We start from the raw sequence: 10,445 nt of genomic DNA on the forward strand, positions 1-10,445 counted from the left end.
ACATAGGCTGGTTTGGCAGAACCTCGATAACAAATATCGTGTGTTGCTCTCTCCTTATCTCATTTAATTTATGCATTTTAAATTCAACATGTGTATGTTTGTTCACTTACGGTTATATCGAATTGCATGCACACATTCACTTTAATTGAAATACATGTATATGTTTGCACATATTGCTCATTCTATTTTACATACACGACTATAATTAAAATGAGATATGATATGTAGTAAATCGGCGTAAATGTTTAATTTAGTTAAAATATTTTTAAAACTCAATTCACCCTCTCTTGGGAATACACAAATTCCAACAATGTCTATATATAAATATTAAAAAAGTGTCTTCTGTGTTTTGTCTTTTTGTTTGTTGTCTTCCTCTTTCTTCAATTTTTTCATTTGGGGATCGCCATTCCTTCTGTTAGCACCCCAAATATTATCCGACATTGATATATAGCAACAGTTAAGTACTTGTTAATGGAATGATAGGAAACTAAAATTTTGTTGGTGGTGTAATATATTAATATTCTAATTTAATTAATTGTTTTGTCATTTGTGGATATTTCAATCTTTCCATCACCTCTTATTTGTAGAAATAATAAAATTGCTATTTTACATATTTTTGAAAAATATAAGAAGGTTTAATGGTTATAATGAAACTAAAAGCCACTTCCTTTTTGAGTTAAATTTAGAGGGGGTATTTGTAATTTCTCCAATTTTTAATTAATTTGCTAATTAAAAATACTAAAATGTTAATGAACTAAAATATGTTAATTAGAAAATAATTAATGTTAACTAAAAATATTAATTAGAAAAAATTAATTGAAGATGTTAGCTTATTTAATAATATTATTATTGACATAAATTAAAAGCTATATATTACTTTTTGTTATGTAATATAATAAATTCATCAATACTTATTATAAAATATAATAAGTATCGAAAATTAATTATTTTATGAGTATTTATAATCATTATATATTTTTAGATACAATCAAATGGTGACATTTTTCCAATTCAATACCTTTTTATTAATATTTATTTTATTCAATTATTTTCTTTTAAAATTAAGAGTAGTTAGTTTCGATCTAAAAATTACTAACTTATATACTAACTCTATATTCGAAGAAATCTTAAATTTATATTAAATTTGTATTGAATTTGAATAAGATGTAATATAAAATTTATTAAAATTTATCCGAATCTACCTAAGTCTAAATCTACGTCTAAATTCATATGACCCAAATGCAACATAAAAATTATTGCACTAAGACCCTTACCTAAAAAATAAGTTTTAAACTACAGAACAATTTCATACATTTTTTATTTTTATTTTTTAAAAAAAGATTTTTAAATTTCTGTGTGGCACTTGCATACGCCAGTAGACACTTAATTGACCAACAGCCAGAAACTATCGTGCCCATTATGGTAAAATCACCAATCCGAACCGGCTGTAGCCGGTGCCAAGACGCGAAGCCCAGTACTAGACTGATGGTGAGGGCTTAGGGCTGAGACGATGCTGTTGCGTGACCGGAGCAGGCGTTATAGACATGGAACCCATGAAGGGAGGGGGAGAGAGGGAGAGGGAGAGGGAGAGGGAGGTTGGGTCGGAGATAAGTTTAGGGCAAAAACCGGAGAGAGATAGGAAAGGAAATAAGTGTCATTGATGATGATGAGCGAAACGATGAAGATGATGACGATGGGAATTGCTGCAGTCAATCTTGACCGTCCACCCTGTATCTTTCTGGTTTCCATATAGGTCTCTCCTCGTTCTTATCTTCCGTACCGCTTTCCACAGAGAGAGAGAAAGAGAGAGATAGAGAGAGATTTGTCGATTGAAGGGAGGGGTGTTATGTAAATCAAATATTCGAAAAATCTAAAATCCACGAATGATTCTACGGGGTTTCCATATTAGCCTCTTTCCCAATTCTTATCATCTTCACAATTGACAATTCTCCGCCTCCTCTGTAAGAAGAAAGAATAGGTCTTTTAATGAGAAGTGCGTAAAATTCATCAACTCTGCTCTCTTTTGGCTACTCTATACCTTCTCCGTTGTTTTTGGACAAAAACAAAAACCACCCAATAAAACCCATATGTTCATTCGCACTATTTTTTGTGAAAAACCCAGTTCTTGAACTTCACGTTCAACAAGTGTTTTCTTGATCTTGCTTCTATTTATTGAACTGTATTCGGAATATGAACTTTCGGAAATCAACCCGCCGGTGAGCTCTCTTCCGGGTATCATGTCGGTTCCGGGAATCATGTCCGGGTTCGATGGCGGCGAGAAGAGTTATTATCAGGATTCCGATGGGGATTCGTCGATCGCGCCAGAACGGCGGATCGTGGTCGCGAACCAGCTTCCGGTGCGGGCTTTTCGCGATCCCGACAGCAAGAAGTGGTGCTTTGATTGGGACATGGATGCTCTGGTTTTGCAGCTGAAGGATGGGTTTCCGCCGGAGGTTGAGGTTTTGTATGTGGGGAGTTTGAAGGCGGAGATCGAACCGGCGGAGCAGGAAGAGGTTGCCCAATTCTTGCTGAAGAAATTTGGGTGCGTGCCTACTTTTCTGTCCAATGAAATTCTGAACAAGTTCTACCATGGATTCTGTAAGCATTACCTTTGGCCTCTGTTTCATTATATGTTGCCTGTTTCGCCAAGCAATGGTGCCCAGTTCAACCCGTCTCAGTGGCGTGCCTATGTAAGGGCAAATCAGATTTTTGCCAATAAGGTCATAGGGGTGCTAAACAACCCTGATGAGGATTTCGTCTGGATACATGATTATCACCTCATGGCCATGCCAACTTATCTGCGGAAAAAGTGTCACCGGGTGAAGGTTGGGTTTTTCTTGCACAGCCCTTTTCCTTCCTCGGAAATATATCGAACACTTCCTGTGCGGGAAGAGATTCTTCGGAGCTTATTGAATTCCGATCTTATTGGTTTCCATACATTTGATTATGCTAGGCACTTTCTGTCATGCTGTAGTAGGATGTTGGGTCTGGATTATGAATCAAAAAGAGGTTACATTGGGATTGAGTATTATGGTCGAACAGTGAGCATTAAAATCCTCCCAGCTGGAATTCATATGGGTCAGCTTGAATCGGCTATGTCTCTTCCAGAGACTGCTGATAAGGTCAAAGAGTTGAAGGAACAATTTAAGGGGAAAATTGTAATGCTAGGCGTAGATGACATGGATATGTTTAAAGGCATAAGTTTGAAATTCCTTGCGATGAGGCAGCTATTAGCTCAGAATCCTGGATTGGAAGAGAAAGTAGTTTTGGTTCAGATTGCAAACCCAGCGAGAAGCCGGGGTAAGGATGTTCAGGAAGTTCAGAATGAAATCCATCTCATTGCGAAAGAAATCAATGAAAGCTATGGAAAGCCAGGGTATGAGCCAATTGTTTTCATCAACCGGTTTGTTCCTACACAAGAGAAGGTTGCGTACTATGCCATCTCTGAGTGCTGTGTGGTGAATCCTGTAAGGGATGGGATGAACTTGGTGCCTTACAAGTACACAGTTTGCCGACAGGGCAGCCCTGCTTTGGACATGGTTTTGGGAACTGATGGGTCTGCATCTCTGAAAAAGAGTGTTATCATTGTTTCAGAATTTGTTGGGTGCTCGCCGTCGCTCAGTGGTGCAATCCGGGTAAACCCTTGGAACATTGATTGTGTATCAGAGGCTATGAGTTCGGCCATCACAATGGCAGACACAGAGAAACAATTGCGACATGAGAAGCACTATAAGTATGTTAGCTCTCATGACATTGCTTATTGGTCTCGTAGTATTGACCAGGACCTTGAGAGAGCCTGTAGGGAGCATTACTTGAGTGGGTGTTGGGGCATTGGGTTTGGTTTGTGTTTCAGGGTTGTTGCCTTGGGTCCTAACTTCAGGAAGCTTTCCATTGATCACATTGTTAGTGCCTATGTGAATACAAATAGCCGGTTGATACTTTTGGACTATGATGGGACTATGATGCCAGAATCTTCAGTGGACAAAACTCCCAGCAATGAAGTTATTACTGTGTTGAATGCTTTGTGCAGTGATCCCAAGAACGTTGTTTTTGTCGTCAGTGGTAGAGGGAAGGATTCTCTCAGCAGATGGTTTTCTACATGTGAAAAACTGGGGATTTCAGGAGAGCATGGTTACTTTAACAGGTGGTCTAGAATTCCTTTGCTTAGTCAATTTATAAAAATATTGCTAATACTTCCTCTATTTGATTTTGTTCATGTCTTTTTTGTAGGTGGACTAAGGATTCTCCATGGGAATCCTGCCCATTAGTGATGGACTTTGATTGGAAAAAGATTGCAGAACCTGTGATGGAGCTTTACACTGAAACAACTGATGGCTCTTCTATAGAACAGAAGGAAAGCGCGCTAGTATGGCACCATCAAGAAGCTGACCCTGATTTTGGATCACGCCAGGCAAAGGAGCTTCTGGATCATCTTGAAAGTGTTCTTGCTAATGAGCCTGTAGTTGTTAAAAGAGGTCAACACATAGTTGAAGTGAAGCCACAGGTACGAAAAACATTGATACAATAAATTTATGAGTTGCAATTTTTTTTTTATTAGCAGATTGAAACTTTGGAAAATAGTTGGAGAGATATTATGATAAAGTTGGAAAAAGGGTAAACGTCAATGAATGAAAGGATGGATGCTTTGGGGTGGCAGGATAGTGCTTTTCCATTTCAAAAGTATCGGGCAATTCAAAGTAAATCCTGGTTTATATTTGAACGGGAATTCAAGAATTAGGGAAAATGCAATATTTGGGTCATACACCTTATTTTTAATGCTTTATGATTTTCTGGGACAAAATATTGTTCCATTTGCTTAAGAAAAACCCTTTTTACCCACTATAAAATCTGGCAACTTGGTCAAATCATAGAAGGAATAAATCATTTTATCATTGGTATTAAGATGTGGTTATTTTAGTTGGTGATGGATGGCTTTTTTTTTTCGCTCCTGTGATGGCAGGGTGTTAGCAAAGGCTTGGTAGTGGAAAACCTTATCTCAACCATGCGGAGTAGGGGAAAAGCCCCTGATTTTGTTTTATGCGTTGGGGATGACCGTTCAGATGAAGATATGTTCGAGAGCATTACGCGGACAGTTTCCAATGCAACCTTGCCAGCCACTGCAGAAGTGTTTCCATGCACAGTTGGTCAGAAACCAAGTAATGCCAAATACTATCTTGGCGATACAGTCGATGTTATCAACATGCTTGAAGGTCTTGCGGCAGCATCAGCACAGCTACGCACACCTGCACAGTTCCAGACTCCATTAGAAGTTTCTCTTTGAATTCAGGCACAGATAAGAACAAGCCAGAAAGTTATTCTTGTACAGAAAGTTACATTACAGGTCATGCAAAACCAATACCTTGAAATTCATTAGCCCCGTCCATCCTCCTCTTCCCATCAGTTTCATTTATAAGTCTTTTGAGTCCCCTATAGTTGCAAATTTACTTAATTAGTCTGTCCAAGTTCTTCTCATCAATTGAAGCAAATTTCTTACATTTTGACCCTGAAGGAACTCTGATTTTTCCCTTTATGCATTATGTGCCAAAAAAAGGTACAGAAAGAGTTGTAGCTTTTACACGATCCTTGAGAAAACTCGAAACTGGGCAATTCATTTGTTTATTTACTTATATTTTTCTGGTTTGAGCAATTATGCTCACAGTTCAATGTTGGAACCGATCACAGGCTCAGCATGTTGTATTGGCGATGGCTGTTATTCTTGATACTTGCTGTCCTCAGATGGTCATGATGTTCATTCTTGTGTGAACCTTGTGGCATGGAGGTAGAGGAGGAGAGGAGTGCAAAAACGAGGCCGTAGAAATAAGAAGTCATAATAGCGAAGCTAAATATAAAGTCAGTTAAACGGCATTGCGTAGTGAAAGCAGCTTGTTCGTGATGCATCTTGTTACAAGATGTGGGTTTAGAATTTAGATTTCACCCGGCAGTCGTCAAGGATCAAAGGAAAACTATGCCGTGCATTGATAACCATCTGTAGTTTGATGTTTATACATTAATGACCATGTCAGATTTGGTGATTCTTACCATGTGCTTGGAGATTTGAATTTCATAGTTTGAATTATACGAATTTATTTCAAATCAACACAAATTTAAGTTTGATATTTATGCTTTCAAATACAAGTGTTGGGAAAAAAAATTATATATTCAGTACGATAATAATCCCAGATAAATCTACCAATGCATTAGCAGAGACACAAGTGTCGTAATCATAAAGCGAAATTAGTTAGGTGCATGGTGCCATTGGAGCATAAAGTGTTTGCATCCACCTAATTTTGTTTAGGCCCAACTTTGGCCTACTTTGACTTCTCACACACGTCACTTGGGATCTCTTTCCTTTTTAAAGGGCCTATAGGCCCACTTTCTCTTTAATAAGACCTCTTGGATATGTCTAGTGCATTTTCTACACATTTCACCCAATTTTCATTTACTATTTATTGAACTCTGGCACATCACATGCAGATGCTCTCATAAGCGGATTTCACTCTTGCCCACAACACAAAAATAAATGGGGATTCTTTTCTTCACTCATGCATGCATGCTGTATCTTCATCTCTAGAATACGAACTCTACCACCACACACTCTACATCTGCATCACCACAAAAACTAGAAGGAAACATACAAAATCAACAAAACAAAACAAAACAAAAAGAAGTTATCAAACCTCATGCTTAAGATCCCCATCTCCATAAGCACTTTTACCCGAAAAGCACACACAAATTAATCAAAAAATCAAAAATTCCAAACAAATCCGCACACCACATGCAATGGCGGCACTCAGTCTTACCCAATTTCACTCAACTTTATTTGAATTTGCTGAATTTTTGTTCAATTTCCCACAGCACTCTTAATTCCTCACATTGCAACTTCCCACATTACATTTAATTTCACTTCTACAATTGCACCCTTCCACTCACTAAATTCCATCCAATTTTGATGCCACTCTGTACACATCATCTCACATTCTACCTAAATTTACTCGTATCACTCTACTTAGTGCTTGTAATGCAATATTCCAGTAATGTATATTGTAATAGTACATTCATGTTTGGTTCACACAAAATTTTAACATTCCATTCATCTAAGTTAACTATATTTTATGAAAAAATTATTATCATTAAAGAGGTGGTTTTGTAACTTTCTTAAATTAAGGTAGTATATTTTTGGTACGGGAAACAGAAACTTGCAGAATAGAGGACGTAGATATTCTCGACCCAAAGCACCGTCGACCTCGTCAAGCTTGCGCTCCCACGACGCTGACGACGTCAATTGGAAACCTGCAACTTTTTCTTGGCCGCGACTACGTCACTACACCAAAGCACATTAGGAAATCAATTGACGCAAAGGTCATCGACACCTCAGATGACTGCTCTCTAGATTGTGGATGAGGGGAGCCATAACAAATGTTCCCTAGATCTCAACATTTTCAATGGCTGGGTAGCTGGGCATTGGCTTCCAGTGGCTTAGTGGTGGCACGATTCTGGCACATCCATTAAAATTGATGATAGTCTCCAAATTTTCGATGATTTTGTCAACAGCGATATGGAATTTTTGGATCATAAGAAGCACTGGCGGTGAAGACCAATCATCATGACCAAAAATCATCTCGTTTGTTGACTGATAATAAAGATCAAGGTCTCAAGTTTGAACTCGTAGATATAGATATATGACTCTCTCTCTCTCTCTCTCTCTCTCTCTCTCAATACACAGATACACTCAAAAGAGGGTGGTGGTGTAAAAATAATAGTCTGAATAGCATGTTAAAATAAACACGTGCAGCGGAAAAAATCGTTACCTCCAGCCATTATAGACGACTTGTGAAACTAGACGACTAGATATCTTCTTGTCTCCAAACCCAAAAAGAAAACTACTATTTTGTGAAGTACCTTCTAGCCTTTCCTTAGATTTCATGGGATAGTATGATGGAATACACAGGCCCTTATATATAGGAAATACAAGGAACCTTTCATTTAATTCTTGTAACCTTTCAGCTTCCTCATTATTTGCTCCATCCATCAAAGAACAAAAATATGAAGAGTTTTTAGTTTCTCACAAATCAAGAATGTCGATACATATCTCATTAAATTATGGGGCACATGGAAACCATCAATACATGTATATAAAACTTTATGGGGGTATTGAAACCACTAATATTCATGAGTGTAAAATGTGAACCCCTTTAAGAAATAATATAATTAAAATTATATATATATATATATATATATATATTTACATTCTCCCACTTGGTTCACATAAACATATTCTTTATCTCTGTGAGACACGATAAAACTTTAATTGCATGCACATATTCTTTATTGTGAAAAATCTCACTCACTTAAGACATACTACACAAGGAACCATAGTGGTCGCGCTTTATTTATCAAGCAGTCCCATCCATGATCACAATGTATAATATTTCTTAAGTACTTTAGGGAAAACTTCATGAATGATCAAAGTCATTCGGGTCCTACCTTAATATCCCGATGGATATGACGAATTTATCTTTATACGCTTAAAAACTGAATAATTCATCAAAATAACTCTCCGTTTAACAAAAAATCAACAAATAAATGCCACAAAGGCCTATATTATCCACATGACCCTTAAACTGCATAACCGGTAAACCTTTGGTCATTGGATCTGCAATCTACAATAAAGTTTGTAGAGGTGTGTTCAACTGTAACCAAATTTTTCTCGATGTACTTTCTCATACTTAGATACTTTATGTCGATATGCTTGCTTCTGCTTCCACTTTTATTGTTCTTAGAAAAGAATACTGCAGCAGAATTATCATAGAGAATCTTTATCGGTCTTTCTATACAATCGACAGTTTTGAGACCAATGATAAAATTCTTTAACCATAAGGCCTGTGTTGATGCTTCATAGCAGGCTATAAACTCTGCTTCCATAGTAGACGTAGCAATAATTTTCTGTTTCACACCCCTCCAGGATATAGCTCCTTTGGCAAGAATAACTATATATCCATAAGTTGACTTTTTACTGTCTACACAACTGGAAAAATCGGAATATGAATACTCGATTACTTCCAAAAAAATCAGTGTGTCTATAAGTCAACATATAATCCTTGGTTCCTTGAAAATATCACATCACCTTCTTTGTAGCTACCCAATGTTGGAATCCTGAGTTACTCTGGTAGCGATCCAACAATCCAATAGCAAAGCTAATGTCAGGTCTAGTGCAAACTTGAGCATACATTAAACTTTCCACAGCAGATGCATATGAAATGTGTTTCATTTGCTCCATTTCCAATGCATTTTGGGGTGACTGGTCTTTTCGAAGTTTATCCCCTTTGACTATGGGAGTTACTGAAGACTTGCAATTTTTCATACCAAAACTCTCTAAAACCTTTTCAATGTAGGCCTTTTGAGACAAACCCAAAATCTTTTGTTGTCTATCTCTATGAATCTCTATGCTAATGACATAAGAGGCTTCACCTAAATCCTTCATTTCAAAATTTCTAGAGAGAAACTGCTTAGTCTCATATAGCAAACCCAAATCATTACTTGCAAGTAGAATGTCATCTACATACAGGACCAAGAAAATGAACTTACTCCCACTCTCCTTAAGGTATATACATTGATCCACAATGTTCTTATCAAAACCACACAAGATGATAAATTCTTGAAACTTTAAATACCATTGGCAGGAAGCTTATTTCAAACCGTAGATTGACTTATTTAGCTTGCAAACTTTATGACTATCATCACTAAAAGCCTCAAGTTGCTTCATGTATACTTCCTCATCAAAATCCCCATTAAGGAATGTCGTTTTCACATCCATTTGGTGTAACTCTAAATCAAAATGAGCTACCAAAGCCATGATTATCCTAAATGAATCCTTCTGCGAGACCAAAAAGAAGGTTTCATGATAATCAATACCTTACCTTTGAGTAAAACCCTCAGCAACCAATCTAGCCTTACAACATTCGACATTACCAGAAGCATCGCACTTGGTCTTAAAGACCCATTTACAACTGATAGCTGCCTTCCCTTCTTGTAATTCGACGAGATCCCAAACTTGGTTCTTATGTATGGATTCTAACTCTTCTAACATGGCATCTAGCCACAGTGTAGATTTATCTGTACTTATGGCTTGTGAAAACGTAATTTGATCTTTTATAGGTCCAACATCAAAATCAAACTCCGTCAAGTATACAACATAGTCATCTAAAATTGCAGCTTTCCTTATTCTTGGGGATTTCCTAACTCCTACTTCCTCATTAGGAAATGATTCAATAGAAGCTAATTGTAACAATTTACTTGTTACAGGTTGAACCTCTTCTTCATGAATATTCTATTTTGACAATGGTTGTTCTTGATGACCCTGCGGTCGATTTTGACTTAATTCAACCAAATGAACCCCAATAGAAGGTATTGCAGCATGTTCACGTGTCTCTCTAAACTCAGTAGTT

The 10,445-nt window shown here is 37.2% G+C and overlaps 1 protein-coding gene across 1 annotated transcript; it reads left to right on the forward strand.

Annotated features, from left to right (window-relative positions):
* The first annotated feature begins 1,453 nt into the window (after positions 1-1,453).
* Positions 1,454-5,493, forward strand: LOC131157474 (probable alpha,alpha-trehalose-phosphate synthase [UDP-forming] 11). Its single transcript, XM_058111662.1, has 3 exons — positions 1,454-4,144; positions 4,231-4,504; positions 4,961-5,493. The coding sequence occupies exons 1-3, from the start codon at positions 2,238-2,240 to the stop codon at positions 5,279-5,281; spliced, it is 2,502 nt and encodes an 833-aa protein (XP_057967645.1). The 5' UTR covers positions 1,454-2,237; the 3' UTR covers positions 5,282-5,493.
* Positions 5,494-10,445: the final 4,952 nt, after the last annotated feature.

The sequence above is a fragment of the Malania oleifera genome, chromosome 6 (assembly GCF_029873635.1).
Source record: "Malania oleifera isolate guangnan ecotype guangnan chromosome 6, ASM2987363v1, whole genome shotgun sequence".
NCBI classification, from domain to species: Eukaryota; Viridiplantae; Streptophyta; class Magnoliopsida; order Santalales; family Ximeniaceae; genus Malania; species Malania oleifera.